The following is a 26,261-nucleotide window of genomic DNA, read 5'->3' as shown; positions in this document are numbered from 1 at the left end:
TTCAGAGAATCAAGAGGTAGCATTACTAAATCACTGTGATCCTTTTCTGCAGAAATCGGTCCCATGAGATGGGCCTCGATACTTCTTAAACATGGTCTAAAATTATACCTAAGTGTGTGTGCGTATATGTGCACCTGGGTTAATCTTTCTGAGTATATGGATCCCGACTTACAATGCTTTCTTTACAATCAATGCTCTCCTTCTGGTAGGTTAACCAAGCAGACCTTAAGGTATTTCTTATTAAAAGAGAAAAATCCTTTCTCTTCTTTCCTCAACTAAGCCAGTGTACCTTAATGCAATGATGATATGTTAGACCCAGCAGTTGTCAAAGCATCGTATTACTGTGATGCCATAATGACACCCTGTCTCTGTAAAGTAGTCATGTTTTCTCAAATCACACGTTGCACAGTTGATTTCTGACATGACACTTCATTCGGTCGCTTTCCCTTCCTTCAGCATCGCCATTCTCTGACAATAGCAGCTGGTGCCCATTTTGTTACTAAGTGATTCACATTTTGCCACTTTATAAGAGTGCAATTAGTTGAAGCAGGAAAAGAAAAAAAGAAAAAAAAGCTGACTGTAAAGTAGGGTGCTTGAAGTTGTAACTCAGGCCACAGAGGGAGCTGTTGGGGCCATGGTCTTTGAAGTTGGGCCTCCATTACTCTTGGAGGTTTTCTTCCAAAAGCATTAAAACAAAGCAAAACCAAAAAGAACATATAGGCTAATAAAAAGCTTTTTACTATTTTTTAAAAACAAAATTACTTAAATATTTAATCTGGTGATTTCAGAAGGGACCAAACCTCATAGATTCATTCCTATTCTGAATAGGTAAGCGATTCAGTGGTAGGACTTGATATGCTTCTTTTCCAGCCCTGAAATTCTGTGTTTCAGTGAGACAGCTAAGAACTCTGTCCTCTGATTTCCCCCTTTCTCTTGCCCTCTATCTCTCTTTTCTCCTTTCTCTCTCTTCCTCTCTCCCCTTCCCTTTTCTCTTTCTTACCATATTTGTAAACTTGCATAAAATTTTTGGATATAAATTGATAAAGTGTTTGGAATTTATAATGAATGGCACTGGGTTCCTTTTTGGTCTGTTAAGGGTGACAGAAAGAAAATATAATAGTGACTTGTTTAGTTGTCATTCATTTAGCCTATTAAAGTGACTGTCACTGATACAGGTGTAATAAAAGTTTCAAAAACTCTTGCATACATGAAACAATCAGAAAAGGCCAAAGACACACGTTTTTTAGGCACCTTTTTTTTTTTTAAGTAGGGAAATGAAGCAAATAAATTCGAGTTTGTTATGAAATTCAAAGGATGAAATACAGATATTTGTTAACAACTTATATTTTGATGAAAGGGTTACTAACATGTAAGCCGATGGAACATTATTGTTACACCGGCATTTAACAATTAATATCTTGGCTATGTGTAAGTTCCTTCTGGGAAATGTAGACCATCCAGGACAACTACACGTGAGTGTGGCAATTCACAGCAATTAACTCAAGATCACACATTTACCTGGATCTAGCTAGAATCTCTGAAAACAATTCAGCTTGATAATTATAATATAAATGGAATATTAACTTACAGATTATCTTGTTTTCCCCTCCAGCAGCAATTCTGAATGTGATTCTTTTCTTTCACTCTCAATTTCTCTTTGTACAGGCACACATATACACACAGTTAACTTTCAAAAATTACATTTTTATATAGTCCAGCAACCAAGAAGTTTTATTTGCTTGACGATTGGTATCTTACACCAAAGATAATTTTTTTTTTCCCTTCCTGGCCCTCAGGCAAGGTGAAGCAACAAGTTTCTGTGATGAAGTGTGATAATCAGAATTATTGGAGACATACCTCAAACTGTGTTGAAAGTGCTTTTTAAAGCACTGAAATTTCCCTGGTCCCAAGAAGGCTGTTAAACCCCTCAAATTTAGTTTCTTATACAAAAACTAAATGTTTATTCTTGACATAGTTATCCATGCCAATCCCCGGTTTATTTGTAGGGTGTTCACTCAGAGAAGGTTTTTGGAAAATCATTGTCTTGTTCCCTTGTACTACTCTCATCATTTCTCTTAAAGTAAGAGAATAAAAGCAACCGCACTAAGGCTTTAAAATAAATATTTCCCACCGTTTCCAGCCCCTTATTTGTATTCATAATTCTTAACTGAATTCAAATTTGTATTAATCCAATGTGACCTAAAATTTCTGCATTAACAGCACAATGTGGAATTGGGCTTATTCTCTTTGGCTACAGATAAAGCCATCATCTTGAAAATGGCTCTTTTTGACAAAAAAGGTGTTCTTTAGAAATAAAGTCTTATTCACTACATTCCTCTTAGAGTTAATGTGAATTTTAGTGCCTCTAATTTTAGATTGAAGTGAAGTCTAGAATAAAACCCACCAGCTGACAATTGAATTTATAGATAGTTGTGAATATTTCAGGCTTGAATAATAGAGCTGTAGCATTTCAGAGACAGAGACGGAGAGAATTAAGACCCGCCGTAGTTTTCGGGTATAATGGAACGGGATCTGGGAGTGTTCGGTGTAACGAGATGAGTCGTCATTAGGACACAGCTGTGTTCTTTCAGTAGTTTCGTGTAGGCGATGATCCATCACTGCAGAAGGTGACTCCACAGGGCCAACCTACAGCTGGTGTGTTGGCCTCTCTGGTCCCTTTCCACTCAGGGCTGAGCTATGGATGAAATACACCTCTGTGTGAGCTACCTGTCCCCCTGCTTGCTTCACCATTTATATATATATATATATATATATATATATACACCTTTAAAATCTGTCTGTTGACTTCAAAACATTTTCTGCACTGGACGTTGGTGTCAGACCTGTGTTCGAATCCCTTCTCTTCTACTTCTAGCTGTATGACTTTCAGGAAATTGTGTGTGACGGCTGGGGCTGTTTCCTAAAATGCAATACCTCGCTCGCAAGGTTCTCTTGGGGATTAAATCTGGTAATACTTTGTCACACGCCCAGGTTAGTGTCTAGCACCCAGTAAGCACTTGATAAATGGCAACTCGACTATTACTATTTCCAGTGGGCAAAATGTATTCATTTAGGAGTTTGTGCGAGTCTGAAAAGAAGTGCATGCCGCTTAGAGCCCAAGTCCAATTTGTTCCCTTTCACTTACAGCTGATGTGGCCAGACTTTGTGTAGGAGGAGATGGTGCCGGTCCAAAGACTTCCCCGGCAGCTTGAACTTCCCGAATTTCCTTGTTTCCATCCAGGTTTTTGCAAAGTTTTATGGCCAGAGATTTTAGAGGAGACAGCTGGCTGGAGACTCCCATTTTCCAGGCACTTTAGCAACACACATTTGACACATAAATATTTGGTGACTTAGCAAATAACTGTTCTATAAATGGGAGGGTCATTTCTGGCCTTGCTCCTTAGTCAAGAGTTCTGCAAATTTTAGAAGCTCATGAGAAAAACCATGAGAGAGGCAAAACGGGCTGAGGGGATGAGGGGAGGGGGAATTGTTCAGAGATGATACAAGAAAAGAGAGAAAGAAAAAAGAGCCTGGAGCAAATGTGGTCTGTTTTGTCATCAAGCAGCTCACAATGACTCTCTGGAAAAAGAAAAAAAAAAGAAATGGTGCTTGTCGACAGAGGCAAAACAGTTAATTGTCATAGCCGTGAGAAATTCAGTGCCAGAGAGAGGAAAGGGGAGCAACCATGTTTTAGTACCCTAATAACTTCTAACTCTAGTCTGAGATCATAATGTATGTGCGAGCGGTCCAGTAATTATAAGGTAATAAGTGAAGTGGTGGGGTAAGTGATCTAAATTAAAAGGGGTTTGCAGGGCTGATGTAAGTCAGCGCCACCCGCTTTCTTTCCGACGTTGAGTTGGGGAAAAGTGCTTCGCCCTGAGTGCAAGCAGGGAGACAGGGAGAGTGATCTATTAATTACAACCCTCATTAACAGTGACGGGTACAAGGCGCAGATGCAGAAGGGAAAGGACATTGTCGTTCAGGCTGGCGAGGGGCCGATTTTTCCTTTCGCTGGTTCTTGAGGAAAGGACAACACGAATGGGTGGCCGAAGAGCGAGGAGATCTTGGGGGTTGGGGGGTGGGGGGCTGTCTCTTTTCAGTTTGCTTTTCTCACATCCTGATACTGCTTCACTTCAGATAGAACACAGTGTCCAATGGGAAATTTATTGGTTAAGAGGCAAATTCTTGCTTCTGATGCTTGGCTCTTGGGACTGCCTGTTGGGAACAGTTGCGTAAACATCCCTGGATAGAAAATCCCATATTTTTCTTCATTTTGGAGAAAGAGAACTGTGATGGGGGAGGGGGAGGAGGAGCTGGAGGAGAACATGACATTTGTGCAATGATAAAAAATCACCTGATTCAGAGTGAAAGAGATAATTGTGTCCATTTGGTTATGTGGTGACTACTCCCCCAAATTCTGGTGAGTGACCATTACCCTGTGGAATTCCCATAAATCACTGTTCCATTGGGAAGCAATTTTCTAACTCCCTTTCTCAACTGTCACGTCCTCTTTCCGTAGTGGGCTCTGAGACGACGTGAAAAGGGGTTTTGCGCTATGGCCAAACGGAAAGAAAATAGGACCAATTATGTCTTTTCATCTTATTATCTTTTCAGAAGTGTAATCCCTTCTGGGCCCAAGAAGGAAAGACAGGCAGTAGATTTCTTCTGGATAAGAAAGCTTGTCACGATAGATGTTCATATTTTCTTTTAGGAGATATCGTGTTAAAAGACCAAAAGATGGGGAGAAAAGGGGAACATCACAAATCTCTTTTTTTTTTTCAACACAAAATTTGATACCTTCTTACTTTGCTGAATATACGGTATCAGATTTACAGGCTCACAGGTATACTTGAGGCTCAGATGTCTTTTAGTGACTCATCTCTTCAACAGTGAGAAATACACACACGGATACATAGACACAAACATATGAACATATGTTTGTATTTATTTAAGTGATCAATGTTGGTGATTATTTCACTAAGTTTTGTGGGCTCTGGGGAGTAATTCTTAAATATTGGCTAGAATTTTATACTTGACGTCTTCTGGTATTGCTCAATGTCTATGAAACAGAGCCATTTAAATAAAGAATATGTCCTCATATAGTCCCTGTGTGTCTGAGATCAATAAAAGACACTGTTAGGCTTATGGAAGTTTTCCAACAAACAGTAAATGCAGAGCCGAGGAATCATCTGTGTAGTCTTGAAAATAAAAGTTTGACTCTGCTCGTAATACAACAATTGTGACATCCGAAAGTGGGAGGGAAAAGTAGAGTAAAGATAACTACAATTTTAGAAATGATAATGGACTTTGCAAATCACTCTTCCTTCATGGATAAATTTAGAATCTAGAGAGTTGATTTAGATATTGATAGCTGTTCTCCAAGAGAAAGGTTAGAATAAAAGGAATTGGACCCGTTAGAGCTTTTGTTCATGGCCTGTCTGGGTGCTTTTATGTAACCCTGTCATGCCCCTATGGTGATTACCTTCTTGTAGAACAAGAGATATTGACTACAGAATGAATCATGTGTCATCCACAGATCTTAGGTCAACCTCTCCAACAGCAATGTCTTTAACATATGAATTCTTCTATTTTTTTCTCCTTTCATCCTTCCCTTTCACTTTCTCTATTTCCCCCCCCCCCCACCTTCTCTTTGTTTCTACCTCTTTTGTTTCTACCTCTGTATTTGACCCTCTCTTCTCTTTCTACCTCTGTTTGTGTCTCCCTGAATCACAGGCTTCTCTGCAGAATGTCAAACAAAGATCGACACATTGATTCTAGCTGTTCGTCCTTCATCAAGACGGAACCCTCCAGCCCGGCCTCCCTGACGGACAGCGTCAACCACCACAGCCCAGGTGGCTCTTCAGACGCCAGTGGGAGCTACAGTTCAACCATGAATGGCCATCAGAACGGACTTGACTCGCCACCTCTCTACCCTTCTGCTCCTATCCTAGGAGGCAGTGGGCCTGTCAGGAAACTGTATGATGACTGCTCTAGCACCATTGTGGAAGACCCCCAGACCAAGTGTGAATACATGCTCAACTCGATGCCCAAGAGACTGTGTTTAGTGTGTGGTGACATCGCTTCTGGGTACCACTATGGGGTAGCCTCGTGTGAAGCCTGCAAAGCATTCTTCAAGAGGACAATTCAAGGTTAGTGTTGGACCTGGGAATAAATACCGTACCCTCTTCCAACCTCATGTGATGGTTTGTGTGTTTTTCTAGTTCTTCCATTCCTAGTTGTTAGTCAAGTTTTATAATCTTAATTCTATTTTCATTGGAAAATAGAAATAGATTAAAATGGACATTGGGGGCTTTATAGAATACCCCGCCCCCAAATATGCCCCTTGTCAATTCTACGTTCACTGTTGAGCTCTAAGGATGGAAGCCTGATACGCTTCGGGTGGAGTTGAAAAGAGCAAGGCTGTTATTAGAGCAATGTGGGGTTGTATAGCAACTGGACAAATGAAAACTGGATAAGCAGTGCTTTTACATCTTCTGTTCTTCTTACAGATGCATGGAAATAATAAGTACTTTGTTTAGGTTATTGGGTTTCCACAATTGAAAGTGCATCAAACCACCTGGAGATCTGGTCGAAATGCAAATCATTGGGCCCTGTCCCCAGAGTTTCTAATTCATCAGACCTGGGGTTGCGGCCTGAGAATTTATACTTTTAACAAAATTTCAGGTTATTCCGATGCTGCTGGTCCAGGAACCAGACATCAAGAACCACTGCCCTAGTCAACTTTAATTATCTACTACGGTACCTTCCTTCTTTCTCTATGGTTAGATATATTTTTCCCACCTTTATTATTTATTTTTTAAAATTTATGAATTTGTATAAAAAAGTCTTCCAAATTTTACCAAATTATAAAATACACCTCCACCATATTTAAGACAAACCCAAACTTTTATAGGTCTCCCGATGTGTAAGTACCAATATTATTTCCAACATTAAATATATAGAAAATTATGTCTGAGAGTTATATGTACCCCTTTAAACTAGCAATTCACAAATACAGAACTCAGCTCATTTTAAAAGCTATCCTATACCTATGTTTCACGTTTTTAGATCTTGTGTGATAAATTTTTGGAGAAAATAGGGGATGCATAGAATTATTATTTATTGAGAATTCTCAGTGCGTCAGTGATTCCATTCTGCTCCGTGGTTTACAAAATGTATATTCTTAAATGGAGCTCAACCTTGTCAGTTCACTGGAATCACCAGGAGACTTTTAAATCAGACTGATACCAAATCATACTCACGCCCCATAATTCCAAATGAATTGGCCTTGGGTGTGGCCAGGGCAGGGGGGTTATTGAAAGCTTCCTGATTGATGCCCAGTGTGAAGACAGGGTGAAGAATCACAGCATTGTCCTGTGGTGTGACCTATAACAGGGCTTCTCAAAGTGTGGTCCCTGGACCAGCAGTGATCAGCATCGCCTGGGTGGGGCATAACTGAAATAGTTTAATAACTTTGTGATGCTCTGGTTTTTAAAGTACAAAAGAGATCCTGTTTGTTTAACTCAATTCCTTCTAAATAGTTTAACAAAAAGTGAAACCCTTTCTGTGCACAGAGAGTGATCTCCTACCCTTTTCTTTTAAGAGCACCTAGGAGGGCACGTCTTCTCGGTCAGTTGTACTGAAGGGCCTGGGGACTGTTGTGGAATAGGTTGCACCGTCTCCCGCTGGCTTTTCTGTTGACTGTTACACAGCTTTCTTGATTTGTGGTTGATGAATACACAGAGAGTTTCCTTAAAGTACACAGCTTTCCAAGAGGTCCTAACTCTTATAGAATAGAGTAGATATTTAAGCTGCACCTTTTCATCGTTTTAACTGAAGAACACAAGCCAAGTTAGTGCGGAGTACATATGAATTACTTAATTTTTAAAATAGCTGTCTCTTCATATTTTATTAGCATTTCCTTACCCAAATCCTTCATCTACTGGATCTTTATTTTCTTTATTCGCCCCTATAAATTCAAGGCTTTGATACCTACCTCATAGAATGCTTAAGGATAAAATGAAATGTTAAATAACAAGTAAAGTAAGTAAAACCAGTGGTGGTTTATGGGAAAAGCTTCCCTTCACTTCGGGGCACTGGAAAAATCTTTTCAGCCTCTTTACAAAATTGCAAAACTGGAGAATGAAACACACTTCCAGTGTTTGGGTTCTGACCACATTATCCAACAGTATTAGAGTGCTTTCGCTACAGAGCACCTACAATTGAAACTGTTAGTCATTTGATTTTGTTAACTCGGTTTATCCAGCTCTGGATCTACCCACACAAAGATAAGCACGCATTTTGGCGTATGTTAACGAATACTATGTATACTGACCTAAGAAGGAGGTTCTCAATATGCCCATTTCCTCAGCAAACATCCCCAGAGAACTTTCTGTGAGGCAGGGAGCATGGTGGCTGGAGTTCCATCTTACCTGCACTTTATTAAAGCTTTGTTCCCAAAGGTTGGGAGATGGGGGCGAATTCTGGGTGCAAATGCCTCCTGCCTTGAGGGAATACCAGATTTTTTTGGATGGGTGTGGGGAATTAAGCTCCTCCGTCTTCACTTGTTTTCCAAAGATTGAACAACTATGTGGAAAGATTTCCTGTTAGTTGTCTTTAAAAAAAAAATCATCTAGCTTAGATATTAATAGCTACACAAGTGTTATTTACTGAGCAATAACGGGAACAGAACAATTGGAATTCTATGGCTGATTATTCCTTAGGAAGCAGAAATGCCACCCAAAGTGTAACACAGGGTGGTTCTTGGCATTGATGGATAGTGCTCAATTCTACTCCATATTGGACAGAGTGACTTGCAAGGATTTTGAGCAGGAGACAGAGATGTCACTGTTCAGATTAGCACTCTGGACTGGCCCACCTGGCTGTGTTTGTAGCTGGCAGCTGGGCGGCACTCAGTAAGGCTATCCTGCTAACTCCATCAGCAGGCGTCCCACCGTGGTGCTTACTTAGCCCCAAAAAGGCAGTGAGGCAAATAAAGGGATTAAATTGTGAAAGTATAATGTAATAATTAGGGTGGTAATTGTAAAGGAGAGTGGAACAGCCCCTCCTTCCTGGGGCCAAATAGTGGTACCAATTGAACTCCAACGATGTTGAAAGTGGCCAAATCTATTGTATCATCATGAGTTTTCTTATCCTGATGCTGAAAAGACCAGGAATCCCTTCTCATGGCCTTGAGGCAGCATTGCAGCCAATCTATCTTTGACAGATAAGAGCCTGTCCCTTCCCTCCTTTAAAGCTCTCCAGAAAATGAAACAGGATTACACAACTCCCCTCAAGAGCAAGTCTTTCTACTGTGTCACAGGCCTTATGGCCAGGACATTATATAAGTGTGGTTTCTGTTCCCATTGATTTGACGAAGGGACATGTGCACCCCAAGGCATAGTCATGGAAAATAGTGCCTCTTCAGAATCTTTATTTTTTGTTAAAATAACTTATTTTTAAGACTGGTTATACAATATGTAGTATGTCTAAGTTTTAGAAGTTGGGAAAAATACTTCTTACGTTTAGAACCAAAAGAACATATACCCAGAGCACATTTTGAGAAAAGTAATGAGAATTATTCTTTTCAAAGGTGAGTGTGGAATTCCAGTTGTGAAAGGCAATTAATCATAGATTTCAGTGAAAGTCAACCAGAAAGGCATATTTTACTTATTGACTGTTTCCTGGGTATCATTGGAAAACTATTGAATTAGGTCAGCACTTAGGTAAAAGTCAAGGTTGTTTTTGTTTGCTTGCTTGCTTGTTTGTCTTTTTGTTAAACAGAAACTTTTCGGAGGACTTAAGTGCTATACCTTATCTGTCCCACAGGGTTACAACGGCAGCAATGGTTTCATTGTCATTTTCTAGGCTTTATAATTTATTCTGATTTTTTTTTTCTAATTCTAGTTTTGGCCTCAATTCATAAATGAGTGGGAAATTTTTTGTTGTTGATATTCTTAAGAGTTTTCCCTGGATCTTTGTTAAGGAGGCAAGACAAGGAAAATATCTTTATACTCAAAAAAGTCAATGCATGTTTTATTATTTCATACACAAAACACTAGTTCCCCTGGAGTTTTAATTTCTATATAAGACTATGACAAAATAGGATATATATGAACATATATATATATATATATATATATATATATATATATATATACACACACACACACACACACAAACACACACAGAGTGCCAAAAATGTATACACATTTTAAGAAAGGAGAAAACTGTATTAAAATTACACTGATGGTAACCACTTTGAGCACCTCTTGTAATTGCAGAAGTCAAACGTGACTTATATTCATCTTTTGTTATTGGTATATATTGAGTATTACAATTTTAATACAGTTTTTTTTTCCTTTCTTAAAATGTGTATACATTTTTTGGGCACCGTGTGTGTGTGTGTGTGTGTGTGTGTGTGTGTGTGTGTGTGTGTCTTGTTAATATAGCTTTTGAACTGCTCATTCTGGTGCTACAAATAATGCATTCTTTTTTCCCCTGCTTTTAAAGGAAGGAAATTACATATTAATTTTTTTTTTAAGATACTCATTGTAGCATGGGTTTGGATTCAGATAAAACTAGGTCCCCAAGTCTCAGCTCTTTACCAGCTGAGGGATCTTAGCTTCTCTGTGCCTCCATTTCCCAGGTGGCGAGGATTAAAATGCGAGATGTCTAAGTAGTTAGCCCATAGTAGGTGCTTAATAAATAAGCAACCTTGCTTGATATTGGCAACACAAATGCAATACTCAAGCACTGGGTAGCTCAAATATTCTAGCACAAAGAAGTGTCCTGGAGGCTACCCTCAAGGGACATGTAACCTTTCTCAGTTCTCAACTGGCCACCCTTTTGCTATGATAATAAACCCTCTTTCCCTGTAGTCACTTCTCACCCTTTTAGACGAATAGCCATTTAAGTGGGCCAACTGAAAATTCGATTGCTTTTATTTAGTTTTATGGCGATCAGTGAACTTTTTTTCCTGTGACCACAGATGGCAAACTGGTAAATTGGAAAGTGAGCCAGAATCTTGGAACTTGTCACTCATTGGATTCCTAGTGAAGCTTCACATGTGGGATTTAGGAAATGAAATGCATGCCTTTGCATCTTAAGATGTGAGAATGACCATTATGAGAACTAAGTCCACTCCGGACGTTTACGGGCCCTGGGACAGGAGTACAGAGTATATGTAAGCATTCAAGTTTGTCAATCTAGAAGAAACTACTAAGTAAAATATGTTCTCTTCTCTTACTTGACACCCGGACCTTCCTAATGGCCTGGAAGGCGAGCCTTGCATTTTCAATTCTTAGACTCCTGTGGTGTTTCCCAGAAAACAAGACCTAGCCGGACCATTAGCTCTAATGTGTCTTTTGGAGCAAAAATTTATATAAGACCTGGTTTTATTTTACTATAATATAAGACTGGGTCATATCATATCATATCATATCATATCATATCATATCATATCATATCATACTGGTCTTATTAATTTTTGCTACAAAATGTGCATTAGAGCTGATTGGCTAGGTCTAATTTTCAGGGAAACACGGTAGGAGTTTTATTTCTGAGCTGGGCAGAAGGCTAGTCAACCCTCGGCCTGCAGTGCTGTGCATTTCTCTTCCTTTCTCTCTGCTTCCCATGATGTCTCACACATAGTGTGGACACTCCTGCCCACATGTCCAGGCGCATTGGCCCCTTCCAAACAGCTTCTCCTTGACCATGCACTGGTTCACAATGTGCCCGCCAGACCAGGCCACCTTCCAGAGAAGACCCTTCCTGGGCAAGGGTCCCGGAATGGGGCGTGTGGTGATTTAGCCAGAAAATTCCAGGATCCCAGGTACTCCGGTTTGGGTGCTACCAGGGGTTGGCTCCAGCTGAGCTTGTCCCTTAGCTTGTTCAAGGGTTCCTTGTACCACAGGTGCCGTCTAAAGCTCAGGGCCTCGGGTAGGGGCTCTTCTTGCTAGAGTCTAAAGGTGACACTGATAAGAGCCTGATTATCACCTTAAACAGGGGACATTTAAGATTAGGCATCTGCCTGCAAGGTAGATGGTGAAGGCTACCAGGTGTGGGTCTCTTGCTGCTGACTGATTTACTACCCTGGCATGCGGAGGGACTCTTTCTGACCAGAAGGTGTATTCTTAGAGGAGATCTCCTGGATGGTGCATTTCCTTTGCCATCATGTGCTAATTTGGTCTTAGAATAGGGTATTTGCAGCACTGGAGGAAGTAAGACATTGCAAATTGAGCGCCTGTACATCATGCGACCTTTCCAAAGAGAAATAATAAAATTCTTTCTATTTAACTTCGTGTTTAGAGAAAATAATTACCCTGGTTGGTAAATGAGAGCTTTAATACTCTAATATGTTCTAAAGTTAAAATCATAAAATACAAGGATGTTATTCGGGATTATCTTTACATATGTATTTTTATTATTTTTTTATAGATTTAAGTTTTTCTTCATTGAAATCTTCTGTACTTAGAAAATAAAATCAATTTCCCATGGCTCCTTGAGCCAGTGGCCTCAAAAGTAGTGCATAGATGGAAAGGTGCCCTCAGGTGATGACTGGGGGTGGAGCTGGCATGAGGGCTTCTACCCTCTCTGGCTCCAGTGTGGTCACTAAAGTCCCTTATCCTTTCTCACCTGGGTCATACAAACATGCCTGTTCCAGCTTCAGTTACTCTCTGATGGAAAGAAAGCCCGTGCTTCGCCATTTCACCAACAATTTTGTTGGTGACTCATTCTCTCTTCTCAGCTTGCACTCTGGCCGACAACTTGCCAATTGTAAGCCCTCTTCCAGACTGCCACATCAGTGCTTCCCTCAGCAAGGACCCTGCAGAAAGAAGCTGGCATTTTCACATGCTCCTGTCTGAAGGACTTCGTGGATGGGTTCCAGTGAATTCTTTTAAAAATACCATTTACTTTCCTGTCTGTCAGGGAGGTGGATTTTTTACATTTGTCTTGGAATTTCTTAGGTAGTAGGGTGTGGCTGACACTTGGACTTTCCTTTGAGGACCTGCCGCCCTACTCACCCCTCCTATTCTCAGATGCCTGTTTTGAGGAAGGGGCTAGAGGCTGTTCTCTGATTACAAGGTAAACTTCCAAGCTGAGTTATTAGTGCCTCCTTTAACATTCTAATAGCTTTCCTTCTTTCCTTCTGGTTCTCTATTAACCCAGAACCAAGCCCTGATAAGTAAGGTTGTTCCATTCAGAGAAAGCACCCATAAATTGTTAGGCTAGCCACCATTGGTGGAGTACCATATCAAATGCTTGAATACGAATAGTAGGAATGACACCTTGTGCTTTATATTTTTCAAAACGCATGTGTCAAAAAAATTATATGACAGGACCTTCCCTCCAGTCAACTCAAAATCGGTGATGGCTAAAATCAGTTAGAGTAGATTAAAATGTTCACCTTATAGGAAGGGAAGTAAACAAAAAATGAGTGAGGGGACTTGTGTTGTCTGAAGTTCCTTTTTGATGGGAAGGTGCGTGACTTCTTTTGGTAGTTTCAGGAGGAGGTGTCTCGATGTGATTTGTTGAATCCTGAGGACTGGGAACATTGGTCCTTGTTAAAATTCAGGTTTTGGAAGCTGTGGGGAATGGCAGGGTGGGGTTCCATGTCATGGGTCAGAATTTCTTTACTGTTCAAGCCCAGGGCAATGATTCATTTTTCTGATAAACTTAGGTAATATCTTAGAAGTAATAAAGTATACACACTGCCCTAATTCACTTTCTTTTGAAGTTGCTGATAATAGGCTTCAACCATGTGAAAGTCTTGTTTTTAGAGTTCACTCATACAATTTAAAAAGGTTTACACGAAAGCAAAATGAGATAAAGGATTCCGGTCAAGTATGCTAGTTTATACTGAAAGTCAATATAAGTTTATATTTAGAAAAAGTGCTGTTTCAGCATTTATTTTTTTACCCCCACAATTTCTTTTCTTTATTGTGATAAAACCAAAAACACATAGCATACAATTGTTCATCTTCATCCTTTATAAGTATGCAGTTCATGAGCGTTGCACATTGTGATGGACTATCTTGAGAACTTTTTCATCTTGCGCAGCTGAAACTATACCAATGAAACACCGATTCCCCGTTTCCTCCTCTCCCGGCAGCCCCCACTGTCCTTTCTATTTCTTTGTTTAACTACTTTAGATACCTCCTAGGAGTGAAATCGGGTAGTATTTATTTGTCTTTCTGTGACTGCCTTAGCACCATGTCCTCAGTTTATGCAGGTTGCGGTGTGCTGCCAGGTTTTTTCAGGCTTTTTCCTTTTTCAGGCTTTATTCCTTTTTTCAGGCTGAATAGTATTTTATCACATGTTGATAGCATATTATCCACTCGTCTCTCAGTGGACGTCAGGTGGGTGACCCCTCTTGGCTGTTGTGAATAAGGCTGCAATAATCATGGGTGTACAGAGTATATCGCTTCACGATCCCGTTTTCAATTTTTTGGATAAATACCCAGAAGTGGAATTGGCTGGGTCATAGGTAGTTCTATTTTTAATTTTTTGAGGAACCTCCATACTGTTTGCTATAGTGGCTGCACCATTTTACATTTCTACCAATAGTTTCTCTGCATCCTTTCTAGCATGTCTTATTTTCTTCCTCCGGTTCCTCTTCAGCCCCTCCTCCTCTTCCTCTTCCTTCTCCTTCTTCCTCTCCTTCTCTGAGTTCAATACAACGCCTTTGTACCATATCAGTAAAGGATGGAGAATTTCTTAACTTATAATAATAATGAATATATTCATTTTTAGAACGTGCCACACATTTTTCTAAGTGCTTTACGTTAATTATCTCCTTTAATTCTTCTATGGCTCCAATAAAATAGATACCACTTTTATGAGATTATTTGTCGATGTGAAACTTGAGGCACAGAGAACTAGTTACCTTACGCTGAGTCTCAGACAGTCTGAACCCAACGCCTGTGCGCTTACCCCCTCCTCATCCTGCCTTGTGTATTTTAAAAGCAACAATGAGTAATGTTAGAATGACTTTTTCGTGAGAGATTTTAGTCCATGGGCAACATTTTTTTATTAAGTTGTTAAAATAAAGTAATCATGGGGAAACAAGAATATGACCAAAGTTATGATTAGATGACAGTAAAGATTTTTCAAGAGGAGGCAGTTAAAAGTAAGTCTTAAAAATATTTGACTTTTTTATAAACCATATTCAGAAATGCCCCTAAATATGAAGTTTGGGAGTTCAACTCTTCAGCACCACCCTATGAGTTTTCTGTCTCTGTTCCCTGGATTTTATCTGCTAAAACTCATCTAGCCACTGGATTTTTAGTTATTAGTTTAGATTGGTCTGAAAATTGTACTTCTACACCGACCCCTGATCACACTTCCTGGACTCTTTAAGTTTGGAATCTAGGAGGAAAAAGGCTCAATTCTCCTCCCGGTTTGATATTAGGGTGATGGTCCACTTCCTTAAACTTTGTGACTACAAAAGAGGGCAACTCAGAATTGATTTTATTTTTTCCTTTTGATGAATACTAGCCAGAAGAAGAAAAGTGATATTGGAATGGATCTGTACTTTTAAAGGAAAATGTTATATTCTTAGGATTAAACCTTGTTTCATTTTAGTTTTAAAAAGCTTAATGAAACAACCGTATTTTTATATGCTTCCAGAATACTCTCTCTGTGCCCCAGAATCTTTAGACTATATTTGGTATAGAGGACAGTTTTCAAATTTTGTAGATATTTTCAATCTAAAGCTCCCCCACTCACTCATCCATTTGTTTTTCTCGGATTTTATCAATTTACTAAGACTTTTTTTCTTTTTCTTTTTTTAAATATCTGTACCTAACTTGTACCTTTACAGAGCTGTGAGCAGGAAAGGAAATAATGGAAAATAGTTTGTATTTTTGAACATTGCTCCCTTTCGTCCATGTGTTTTAGACCAGAGATCAGTAAAATCAAGGCTCAGGGGCCAAATTGATTTTGCTAAAGAACATTTTATTGGAGTAGAGCCACACCCTTTCTTGTCTGTGGTGGCCTTTGCGCTTCCGCAGAGAGCTGAGTATGACCTGAAAAGCTGAAATGTTTACTCTGTGGGCCTTTGGGCTTGTCAACTTCTGCTGTTATGTGGAGACTGAGAGTTATACAGGTATTCATTGGAGGAGGCAGCCCTACCCTACCTCTGCTGGACTATCGTCAAATCAGAAGCCCCCCAACGCCCCCCAACTCCCCACTCTCCCCTGCTAAGTTTTCCTCTATACTCTTCCTCCCTGAGGTGATGCCAGGTGTTTTTCTGCCTCCCTATGATAGCAGATAATTTAGGTACACCGGTTATATTTCAAGAGGAAACTTCCAGCAGAAGTACTACCTGTCAAGAGCATTCATTGTTCTCGTCTAGGCTTTCTTTTGCTCTAAATCCAGCTGGTGGCCCTGTCTGAGTTCCCCAATCCTTGGAGTAATTAGTAATTACTCTTTTTGAATGTTTGCTTATGCTTCTCTAATGTGTCTGTTGATTTAACAGGCCTACTATACTTACCAGCCTTTTGACTTAACAAGCACCAGGCCAGAAGAAATTCTCTGCACGGCATTTCTACATCTATGCTGAGAACCAGCATCTGGGCACTTCTCAAGTCCCTCTTAGCTCTTCTCTTGTGTCCCCAATCCCTTCCCTGAGTATTTCCTGAAATTATTTTTGAGGATCAGTATTAACGCGGCAGGTCTCGGTCCCTTAAATACACGTTCTCATTTGATTTTTACGACAACCTCCTAAAGTATCGACATGACCCAAGAGTAAATTTGAATAACTTCAAATTTAAAATTGTCCCCTGACTCATATGGAAAATGGTAGAACCAGGATTTGAACCCACTTTGGCTCCAGCATCTTAGTTTGTAATCCTGGGTATACTGCCTCCAACAGTTTAAATACAGGTCAATTACCATCGCTTGTATCAAGCAGGATTTCCCCAAATCCTCACCTACTTTGGAAGAAGCAGAGAGATACTTGTTGAATACACGAACTTGACCATAAAGTTAGAGTCTAATATTCATCTCTCTTTGCTGGCAAAGTTCTGGGCACCTTGACGGCATTTAAGAACTGAAGCACTTAGGGACAGGATTAGGAAAGGATGTGGTTTTTTTTTTTTTTTTTACTTGTTTAAGGTACAAGGACAATCTGAAGATTGGTGTGAAGTCAAATTCCTATTTGAGTCATTTGCTTCTGTCAACATACGGTAAGATCCAAATGCCTCCAACGCTTGTCACTTGGACGTACTGGACCATCGAGTAACTGCCACTGCAAAACACACACATTGAAAGTTTTTCTATCCAACAATCGTGGCTGCAGGGAACTTATTTCGCATTTTTTTCTTTCAGCAAGAGTATTTTGTTAATAAACCTTTTTTTTTTTTAAAGTCGTGTTTTAAAGAGAGATAGGCAGCAGGCTCATATCAGGTTTCTCAAAATTTATACGCAGAAAGAGAACCTTTAAAAGTTGATGGATGTTCAGCTCAGCAAATTTGGGGGTTATGGTTAGCTCAGATATAACGCCTTTCTTGTGGCAGGGGTCCTCTCTGAGTTTTGTTTTTTTAAAAACGGCTGTCACAGGATCCCCGCACTATGAGAGCTTGAAAACAAAGCTAAACACACTTCATTTCTGCATAATGTTGATGAAAGAGATTTATCTTCTACGTTTACATTTTCACCCACAAGTGTATTTTTATTCTACATGTTCTTTTTGAAATGCATTTCAGAACACACCCTCCTGATTATGGATTAGTGTTGTTGTTGTTTTGTTTGTTTTTTCCCCTCCCTGTCATGAACAATAGATTATTTTGGAATCTTTAAAGCGTATTGTTTACAATGACACCCGTTGCTTTGGTGACAAGGTCTGTTTGGTTTCTGTGGAATTAAACTGGACACACACCATAGTGGGGCAGAGATAAGTTGAGGGATTTCTTTTGGAGGTGTGGAGAGATTCCATTCTCTGGAAAGCAACCCTATCCTCCCCCACAGCTGCCCTTGCACCGGAAGTCTGACAACAGCAAAAGACAATGCCAAGAACCACCCTTGTTCCACCGCTGCTGGGCGTCAACACCCCTTTTCCAGCCCGCACCAAAAACAACAGCTACACAAAGCACCCTCCGAGAAGAAAGGAATTTCACTTTTCATTTCTATCCCAAACAACACGCAGTTCAGTACTTTTGAAAGATTAGAGTCAGGCCTCATAGTTCAGAGCACAGGCTGTGGGTGCAGAGGACCTGGGTTCCAATCTTGGCTCTGACCCTTGTTAACTCTGGAACACTATGTTATGTTACCTCTTTTCTCTGTGCCTTCATTCTCTCATCTGCAGAATGGGTGTTGGTGTCTGTAAAGCACATAGAAGAGTTCCTGACACTCTTAGTGTTTATTAGAGGCATTGATAGGTACGTTTTAATGGGTGCATTAAATAAAATAGTTGAGTTTTAGTCTTTTTCCTGCAATTAACTAGCCCATATCCTTGTAAAGATGGTCAGGTGGTGCTAGGTGAGTCAGTACATATTCACCTATCTATGGTCCACATACAATGAGGGGGCTGAACCAACCGGAACATAGGATCTCTTCGAAGCCTAATATCCTATAAATCTGTGTAGCTTTATGCCAAATGCTATATTTTTGGGTTGCTATCATAGCAGACTAATAACAGTCAATTATTCTGTATAATTGACTATGCTTAGTTTTTTTACTGAATAATTTGGGGCTAAGCATGAAAATGAGGGGATGATGAAGAGTATCACTAAAAATCAAGTGGACAGATGATGAGTACTTCCCATGTGTCACTGATTGGACAAGACATTCTGTTGGACACAGGAGACTCCAAGGGGAGAGAGTCGCTGCTCTCAGGGACTATACAGTTGTGACTGAGGGCAAACTATTTGATAGACACATTGGATAAAGCATGTTAAGTGATAAGAGAAGGAGTCACGTAAAGATCAGTGTGAGATGAACTAGTTATACTTATAAGGACCCCTGAATCAGTCAGCCTTGTGCACCCTGGGAAAGCGTCATTGAAGGAATGATAAAAGAAGCACTTGAGGCCAGAAGGAAAGACAGTGCTGCTTTCTAGGAAGGTGGAGTAATTCAGTGTGGAAGTCAGATCAGGGAGTGGGCCTGGGATAGGGGTAGAAATTGACCTGAAACTGTGGCAAGAGATAAGGCTGAGGTGAGATTTTGAAGAGCTTTGCAAATGCTTTACTCTCAATTATAATCCGATTGCACTCAGTGATAGGCAGTTTATGAGCTCTAGGGGAATGACAGGGAATGTGCATGAGGAGATGTAGTTTGATGTCTCAGAAATTCACTTCTTAGACAATTTGGTGCTTTTAAAAATGACTTCAGTTATGCTACTTCTTCCTCTCCTCCTAGTATCTGTAAAATATAGCTGCAGTTGTTGGCAAGACAGAATCCTTTGTCAGCTTCTTGGGGTGAATGGCATATCCATTTTCACACTCTTGCATACATCTGAGGAAAGTTGTTTTTATACGATTCCCAAACTCCAGAGTTAGGTCTTAGAGTGAAAGTGTTTAATAATCGATGGAATCTCAGAATATTTCTCCCCTTTATTCTCAGGAGGGCGAACACAACTGTATATTATTTTAATACCCACATTTCATGTAATGCTTATAATGTATAAAGCATATATGATTCCTCCTTTGTAATTTAGCTGACTGAGAGTAATAAAGGTAAAGGAAATAATCAATGGCAGAGCTGGAATTTGAACCTAGCTCTAGCATTTCTTTCCTCCCTCTTCTCTCCTCTTCTCCCCTCACTCATTCATCCTCAGATGGTTTCCTGAACCATTTGCAAGACACTGTGCTAAGAATGGGCAGATGGCGGGAACACAATAAATGTTTCCACCTTTTTTTTTTTTTTTTTTTTTTAGGTGCTCTTGCACAGTGCCTGGTGTTAATAGTTGTGGAATTAAAGCCATAAAGGAGTAACCATGTTTACAAATTTGGGGGAAACTGAGGATATGCTTTGTTTAAACTGGAGGAAAAAAAGCTAAATAATTTCATGTCATTGTACAGCATTGTTTGCCTGCTGAAACATTTTTTTATTCACTGCAAAAGGGAAATTTAACATCATAGATGCGAGGTCAGACAATTAAGCTCGCGAACTCATCCTAGAAAAAGTGCTCCCTCCCTCATTGCTGAATATCACTACGGTCACCTTCAAATTACTCCCCCTGGGAAGCTATGCACCAACCCCAGTGCCTAGTCCACCCTTCAAAGCAATTTTAGAACTGTTTTTCTGGAATGGCCATCAGAGCTGTTGTCGTATTACCCATGATGTCCTGAATGTCATCTTTCTTTCAATATTTCCTTTATCTTCAGGTAAAGAAAGAAGTCACTGGGGGCCAGATCAGGTGAGTAGGGAGGGTGTTCCAATGCAGTTATTTGTTTACTGGCTAAAAACTCCCTCACAGACAGTGGCGTGTGAGCTGGTGCATTGTCGTGAGGCAAGAGCCATGAGTTGTTGGAGAAAAGTTTAGGTCGTTTTCGTCTAATGGTTTCACGCAGCCTTTTCAGCACTTCCACATAGTAAACTTGGTTAGCTGTTTGTCCAGTTAGCACAAATTCCTAATGAATAATCCCTCTGATATCAAGAAAAGGTTAGCAGCATCATTGCAACAAGTTCGCGAACTTAATTGTCAGAACTTAATTGTCAGACCTCGTATGTCATAGGGAGACTGTCGATGACGGTTCCCATTGTAGGCTCAGTGGCCCTCCCCACATGGCTCACTGGAGGATGAAACCAGAGTGTATGGTCTTGGTCTCCAGTCACTACACATCGTTCAGGGTTTATAAACCTGCCTGCGTGTGGGTTTCTTTCTGGTCTTTTTTTCCCATAAAGGCAAAGCATCATCTAGTCCCATTTGAGAGCCAAACTTGAGCATCACTGTGCAAATGCCCCAATTTCTGCCAACATACTGTTATGGCTCTTATATACTACATTTGTGATTACGAGAATTGAATCACGTAGAACCTTAAAGGACCAAGTATCAAAAGATCTTTTCTATACATGCCTGTCTCCCACCTCATTTTTTAGGGTGAGAGGGGCCTGAGAGACTCTGGCATCACCCTGGTTATGCAATTGCTCTGAGAAGAGGAGAATGCAACTGTTAACCTGATGGGGTGCTCCTCTCCTCTAGCCTCAACAGGCTACCACCTAAGCACCAGGGGTGGCTTGGGGTCCCTTTACCAGTCTGGCACTATCATACTTTGTCATATTTTGGGCATCCTCTTAGAGCTGGAGGCAGAGTCTTGAAATATCTTTAGCAATCTGTAGATGTTTGAAATTTTTAGATAGATTTAAAGTTGAATAATGGACGAACATCGTTTGGCCTGGCGTCTTGTGATCAGGGGGCAGCCAAATGCTCTGGGTCAAGATGAATGAAATGTAATGTGACTCTTCCCTCTCACCCCCCTTTGTAGTTTGTAAAGTGACTTCAGTGGAAGTTTTAAAAGAAGTTTCATAAAGTGTTTGAAACAATCCTTTGGGAACCTGTATAGCGTCTCAGAGTAACTTGTTTTGAAGTCTAGCTTTGGGTGTATTCTTTGATTAAAAAGTAGCACTCAGCTTAAATGCTCATTGGTGGAATTATGACTTTTTTTTGTTGTAGAGATGTAATCAATTATTATTCCATATTATATACTCCCAACTACAGATAGTAAGATAGTATTGTTTGTTTGTTTTTTAATTCAGGTGGGGTGAGCAGAGAGTAGCTAGAAACAAAGAAGCATTAAAAACAAGAAAGAAAAGAAAGGGAAGTTATATCTTTATGGAAAAACCTTTACTGCTTACTTTCGAGGGTTTTGTTTCTTTCTTTTGTTTTTTGGGCATTTAAAACCAAAATACTACAGGTTATTGCCTGCCTATTTTTAATGCTCTGTAATTCTGTGCCGAGGCAAATCCCATTATTTTTAAATCACTTAATGTTGGAAAACAATTGGATAAACCCCACTTGGAGTGCCCTGTGGGTCGTCTCAAGCCATTTGGTTCTGTTAATAAAATTAAAACAATTGGGGGAAATATGCAGATGCTTTCAAATGGGCTTTATAATTGTGATGTCTGTGTGTATGAAAGAGAGGGCACCTCTCAGGAACTACATAAAGCCAAATGCATCATTACTGTGTGTGATTGATGTGAGTTGGGAGTAAAGATTTGACATATATTTTTATTTTGAGATGCCATGCTAATTTACATCATTCAGCCCTTTCACTGCCAAACTGTAAAAGTCCATTAAGTGACTGAAAGGCATATACAAATTATCCACTGGCACTCCAGACTGGAGTTTCATATACACCCTGTTATTCTATCTGCCAGCTAGCTGCAAGATTCTATTAAGCAGTAAGTGAGAAAATTATATTGCCTGCAAACTAATTGTGCAAAAGGCTCTGAAATAAGGAATCAGAGCCCAGGACTTTGTAAAAAGCCGCCAGGAGATATTAGAAATTGCTTTCTCTTTCTTGTCAGCTTGGTTAAAAAACCCAGCGCTTCTGTGTTGATTTGGGTCCCTATGCCGCAGAGCTCACTCCCCCAGCTATTGACAAAACTGGGAAAATTCCCTTCCTGTCATCAGTTGCTGCCCAATTCAGTCTCTGGTGCCATCTAACAAATGTGTCCCAGAAAATAGCAAGCTATAATCCAAGAAAGCCCTGTGTCTGAAATGAGAATCCTAGGCTTTGAACAATAACTTCTGTGTCATCCTCAATGACGGTCCAGTGTTAACATTCCAGGTACTCACAGTTGCTATTGGAAATATTTTCGTCTAGTTTCCACTTTCATGAATCGAAGAAAACAAGTGCCCCATAGAGATCATAAGGTCTGCTGGGAGTAACGTCGTTGAGCCATTACCAAAATAGATGTGACATTGTTACCCAGGTGCTTGGGGCACCACATTTTTAGGATAAAATGGTTTCTTTATGGAGTAGCAAAAGCACCAGGGAAGGTATTTCAAGGGCAGAATCTCTCTAGACGCTAATGTGGATCAAAGACTGTGTACAACCACAACAATGAACTAAGTGACTCAATGGGAGGGCTTGGAAATGAGAAGGTTTTCCTGCAGCAAATAAGTTCTTTCACATGATGTTGATTAGTTTTTCAAGATACACACCAGTGTTACTTAGTGAAATCAAGGTTACCATCCATATATGCCAAGACAAGTTTATTGAATCAGGGCATTTGGCCGAAGGATACCTGATTTCATCATGAATGATTTCTCTGCACTGAAGCTGAAAATATATCATTTATGAAAACACTCAGGACCACTAAATGATCCATCCATTCACAGTGAAATTCTTATGAAAATGTTATTTTTCCTGCAGCTTTGGGAAGAATGCTTGTACCCCAGTGTGGTGATTTACTCATTTTTTTTCACAGCACAGTTCAAGCGTTTGTCCCCGTGTGAAGAATTCACTCACTTTCCTGAGCATAATCTCTGCCTTTGTGGAAATGCATGTGTGTGAACGTGCTAGTTCTGAACCCAGAGCCTTCACACCAAATACTAAGTTGCACTCCTATTTGTTTACGTGTCTTGTCTCTTCCGTAAGATGGTAAAATCCTCAAGTGCAGGAACATCCCTCTTATCCCAACCCAGCACATGATACAGATTTCCAGACTCATTGATGAGCATTGAGGATTCACGATGAATAAGACAGAGTTCCTCTTTCAATAATTCATTTTAAGGCATTATTACAAATTTTCCTGCCTTTACATTTCTCTTTGTCATTGAAGAATGATGGCATGTAACAGCTAGGCAGGAAACTAGAATAGTTCTCTGTATGCAATCTAAAAGTCACATGTGGCTATTTGACAATTCTGGTTTTTGAAGAAAGTTAGAAATCTTTATAGAGTCATTCATAGATTTAGCTACTATTCCTGAATCACTCCTAAATATAGTATCCATTGTGGCTATAATTCTGAGAGCACCTATTTTGGAAATAACAGGTATTATAATTAGATAAAAATTAACTCATTTGGTGCCATCTATCTGTGTTTTCATTTTTCCTTTTATTTTTATTCTATTCATATCAAGGTGCATTTTTATTTCCTGTAAAGCCTCTTACCATTTTTTTTTTTTTTGGTTTGTTTTCCTTTTCACATTTTATTCCCCAGAAGCCCTTGTATTTTATGGGTTTTTTTGGTTTCCTCTTGATAATCTCTCCCTGTTTTGCTATGCATCTCCATTTTTGTTAAAGCTCCTTTTCAAGGTTTTGAAAGATTAACTAGATTTTCTTCTACTTTTTCTGATTTGTGGAATGGTTTTCCGAGTGTGCTTCGTATTGCTTCCTAATGGGACATCCAGCTCACTCGACCTTGTGGACGTTACTACATTACAGCACCATAAGTGATGTGCATGGAAGTGACCTTGGGATATCAAGAAAATACGAAGTTATTCTAAGAGTATTATTTTGCTTACGTGCTATTTTTTGCCTGGAAGATTTCTATACTGCCTAAGAAATGGTTCTTGCCTCTAGGAGCTGATCATCTACTGGGTAATATGCATGGGAATAAATAGATACACCAAAATATGGCATGTCTGGATCTGATGAGAATACCTGGAAAGATATGAGAACCAAGAAGTCATTTTCTGCTAGGATGGGCTGAGACATTTTCATGAAAGATTTGACTGGAATTTGAGTTGAACATTGAGACTTGGAAGTAATTTTAAGAAGAAGGGGGGGGGGCAAAGATAGATCATTCTCAAAGGGAAGTCTGAAGGACACAGTGAAAATGAATAAATTGAATTGGCTCCATCAGAAAGTTCATATAAGGTAATAATTGTAATATCGCTGGAGAAGTAGATGAGAATTGGATTGGGGGGACTTTGTTAGCTAGTCTAATATTCCTGATTTAATTCAGGAGGCCATAGGAATATATTGATTTTCTTTTAAAATTAGGGTGATGAATGATCAAAGCAGTTATAGGAAGAGAAATATAATTGTGTTATTCAGCATGGATTAGAGGGGGGCAGAACAGAGGCAAAATACCCAGCGAGGAGAGAACTGCAATAGGCTAGGTGTGGGCTCACATACGCTTGGTTTAGGTTCCTGTCGAAAGTATGCTATTGTGAAGGATGAGGATTTAATTTTCAAAGAGGAAGAGCAACTAATTTGAAAGGAAAGATGATTATTTGGGGGTGGGGAATGGTGGGGCATTTCAGTGGAAGTTTCCAGCACTGGGTTCAAAGTGTCGGACTGGTGCTCATGCTTTGCTATTGGAAAGTGAAGAAGCCATACTGACTTTTCAGGTACACAAAAGGGAAGAAATGCTATTTGGAAAACATTTATTTTATTTTTTTTAATTTTTTATCCTCGCTCGTCATTGTTCAGCTCTTTCCAAGAAAGCAGAGACCTGGGTTGCTTTTTAAATAAGTCTAGGGAGAGCCATGTAGATGGAAGGATCTGGTAGTAGAATACTAATTAACCCCTAGGAAATTACTAGCAACACTCTCTCGATGCAAAATAAAATTTCAGTGATAGTTAAAGAAACTCTGCAGTGAAAAATGATTTATCTAAAGTTCATATTCTAAATCCTTTTATTCTCAGACATGACCCAGCCAGTCTGGTTCCTTTGCCTTTTCCTCGGTTTTCTATGAATATAGCTTCAGTACTATCTCTGAGGATGGTGATGGTGTGTGCTTTTGTTGATGCAGTTAATATTATTCTTATTATTTCACCTCTTACGTTGCAAAGTAGTTGCTTTTATTATTATAAACGCTGTGAATTAGAATGCTAATTCAGTCAAACAATTTTGATAGGCTTATCTTCAGTTATAATGGACAGCCTTTTTTTTTTTTTTCAAGTCATGCATAGTTAACCAACTTTCAGTAGCTGTAAGTGGTTAGGTATTACTTCCTGTTGAATTAGCAGTTGCTGAGGAGTTGAATCGGTACAATCCTGCAACCCACTAATGTGATATTTACTGAGGAGACATCAGTCTGGAGAAAGGTAGTCAATACAAATCAGTGTTTACAAAGTGTGATTAACTCTGAAATATTTCATCAATGCCGTGGTCCCAGGCAGACTCTATGCTAATTACTGGAATCTGTGCATGTTTCAGGGGAGTAAGACGGACCCTGACTATTGCAAACATACAGCAGCAAAATTGCAATTATGCTCGGACCATCTCTGATGACAATTTATGCATTTGGTGTGATGACCTCCCCCTTCCCAGGAGGGCAATAAACAGAATGCATTTTCATTAAGATACTAATGCACTTAATCACAAGGGGAAAGGGTTAGGGAGTAACAGAAGACCTTCAA

At 39.7% G+C, this 26,261-nt stretch overlaps 1 protein-coding gene across 12 annotated transcripts in view; it reads left to right on the top strand.

The window, feature by feature from the left end:
* ESRRG (estrogen related receptor gamma) overlaps window positions 1–26,261 on the top strand; it is a 532,991-nt gene that overhangs the window by 379,412 nt on the left and 127,318 nt on the right. For all 12 annotated transcript variants that reach the window (XM_081039347.1, XM_081039350.1, XM_081039345.1 and 9 more), the window contains one exon: window positions 5,734–6,149. In XM_081039347.1, coding sequence (XP_080895473.1) covers window positions 5,747–6,149 — 403 coding nt within the window. In that variant the 5' untranslated portion in view covers window positions 5,734–5,746. The remainder of the gene's footprint in view (window positions 1–5,733; window positions 6,150–26,261) is intronic.

Source organism: Rhinolophus hipposideros (genome assembly GCF_964194185.1).
Source record: "Rhinolophus hipposideros genome assembly, chromosome: 26".
Classification (NCBI taxonomy): Eukaryota; Metazoa; Chordata; class Mammalia; order Chiroptera; family Rhinolophidae; genus Rhinolophus; species Rhinolophus hipposideros.
Note: the sequence above shows the minus strand (reverse complement) of the source record. Positions and strands in the feature narration are given on the sequence as shown.